Source organism: Chrysochloris asiatica, unplaced genomic scaffold, assembly GCF_000296735.1.
Source record: "Chrysochloris asiatica unplaced genomic scaffold, ChrAsi1.0 scaffold00004, whole genome shotgun sequence".
Lineage (NCBI taxonomy): Eukaryota > Metazoa > Chordata > Mammalia > Afrosoricida > Chrysochloridae > Chrysochloris > Chrysochloris asiatica.
Window position 1 is genome coordinate 14,310,890 of NW_006408522.1, and position 2,472 is coordinate 14,313,361.

Below are 2,472 nucleotides of genomic sequence, written 5' to 3' on the forward strand. Positions count from 1 at the left end.
AAAGCAGAAATAGATGGTCAGAAAATTGGACCTGCTTACCTACCTGGTAAGAGGTATTACTAGAAATCATTGTACACTGTATTTGCCTTTTTTAGGTTTTAGTTTTTCATTAAAACCATCAAAAATGTTCCCTTTGTTTTTCTCAGTGCCTTAGGGGCAGGGAAAGGTCAAAATTTAAAGGTACTAATATTTGTGTTGCCCCTGGGTAGTGTAAACACTTACCATGCTCAGCTACTAACCAAAAACTTGGAGGTTTGAGTCCACTTGTGGGACCCTGAAAAGACAGGCCTGGTGATCTATGTCTGAAAATCCAGCCGCTGAAAACCCAGTGGAACACAGCTCTACTGAGACACACGTAGGTTCACTGTCAGATGAAGCGGGCTCAATGGCAAACTGGGGTTTTGGTATTTTGTTTCTTAGCTTTTAGACTCTTTTGTTCTATTATTTTTTAAATATAAAACCATGAATGCACTTAAATAAATAATTTCAGTACTCATAAATGCTTTTTGCCTTCATTGTTGTTGTTATAAAATTCTTGGCTACGACTCCCCACCTCAATAAAAGTCTCCCTTATCAGAAATGAATGGCAAAAATAGCTGGTTACTACAAACCCTGTTCTAAAATTAAATTAATGCCTACAAATGTTTCGGACACAGCTGGGCACATAATGAAAGTTCTATAAATCATAGCTAAGTGCTTTTCTGAAACATATCATTGTGCTGTGGGTGAATGTTTACGTAGCAAATTAATTTAATGATTAATTAATAAGTGATACACAAATTGGCCCAGGACCTGGTTGCAATCCCTGTAATGTTATGGCACTTTCCCCTATTTCTTTCTGGGTTCCTCATTTCCATTTGTCTAGTTATTTCCTGCCTCTCATCTTTGATTTTGGACAAATTCTGCCCTTTTGGGGTAGTTAAGCATTTTAAGCATGAAATTTTGGACAAAATCAAAATGGTCAGTTTAAAGCTACGTCAATTCACCTCAGAGTTCTTAGAATGCTTTCCTCCTCCCAAAACTATCCAAAGTATTAAAAATGAAGAATTAACCACAAACGCTATCTTGAGAATCTACCCCCAAGTCTCTTATAGAAGAATCTCGAAGCAAGCAATCTCAAAATATACTTTGAATAAATCCAGGCACTTATCTGGCCAGGCATTACCTCATCCTGAATTTTCACGGCTGTCAGACGGGACTTTTCTGCCTCCAGGGTTTTCTCCTTCAACTGCCTTTGCATTTCTGCAAGTTCCCTGCGATTTTTCTCCTTGTACTCATCCAGCTGGTTCTGGAGCTCCAGCGTTGACGTGCGGGATGCTTCGACGATGTCAGCCATCTGGAAGAAGTGGTAGAGGTGTGAGCACACCCCAAGACACTCCATCTGGGGCAGTGAACTAGGTTTGAGGTCCACTGAAATATGGAATGAATCTACTCTCTCTCTCTCTCTCTCTCTCGTCTAGTTTTTCCAAAGACTTTGAAAAGCACTTACTCATGGGCTACCTATATATGGCCAAGTCTGTCTTAGAAACAGCATGGAAGACTGAATGAGTGTACCTTTGGAGCTACATATACAGTCCTGGGCTTATAACCTGGCTTTGCTACTTACCAGCTCTGTGACTCATGTGTGCGTAACATCCCTAGGCTTCAGTAACATCCTCACTAAAACTACTGCCAAGGAGTGCAATCAGACTCACAGTGACTCCACACAGGATTTATGAGACTGTAAATCTTTATGGGAGCAGACAGCCTCATCTTTCTTCTGAGGAACAGCTGGTGGGTTTGAACCACCAACTTTAGGGTTAGCTGCTCAGTGCTTAACCACAGCACCACCATGGCTCCTTGACATCCCCATGAATCCAAGTAAAAAGAAAACGTTGACAATTTCAACCTTTTCTCTGCTTATCATGAAGTCTATTGGTGCAGCTGTGAGGAATTTTATTGTCTTTACATTGAGTTGTAATCCATTCTGTATTCTTTTATCTTAATCACTGAAGTATTTCAAGCCCACTTTGCTTTCAGCAAGCAAGGTTGTGTCATTTTCATATCACAGGTTCTTAATCAGCCTTCCTTCAATCCTGATGCCATGTTCTCTTCATATAGTTCAACTTCTCAGATTATTTGTTCAGCTTAAGAAATGCTGAGTATGTTCTTGCCTTTTGGTTTTCTAATTCACGGTCTTTGCACATTTAATGATAATCCTTTGTCTTCTGTACATAGCCCTTTGAAATCTTCTGTTCAGTTCTTAAACTTCATTTCCTCTGTTTGCTTTAGCTACTCTATGTTCAAGAGCAAATTTCAGAGTCTTTTTTGACATCCATTTTGGCCTTTTCTTCCTGTCTTTGTAATGACCTTTTGATTTCTTCATGTGTTATGTCCTTGATAACATTCCACAATTCTAGTCTTATGGTCATTACTGTTCAGTGTATCGAATGTATTCCTGAGATCATCTACAAATTTAGGTGTGATGCACTC

The 2,472-nt window shown here is 39.4% G+C and overlaps 1 protein-coding gene across 1 annotated transcript in view; it reads right to left on the minus strand.

Annotated features, from left to right (window-relative positions):
- The window catches only part of CGNL1 (cingulin-like 1), a 155,220-nt gene that overhangs the window by 28,606 nt on the left and 124,142 nt on the right, over window positions 1-2,472 (minus strand). Inside the window, exon 11 of the mRNA XM_006831609.1 lies at window positions 1,166-1,336. Coding sequence (XP_006831672.1) covers window positions 1,166-1,336 — 171 coding nt within the window. The remainder of the gene's footprint in view (window positions 1-1,165; window positions 1,337-2,472) is intronic.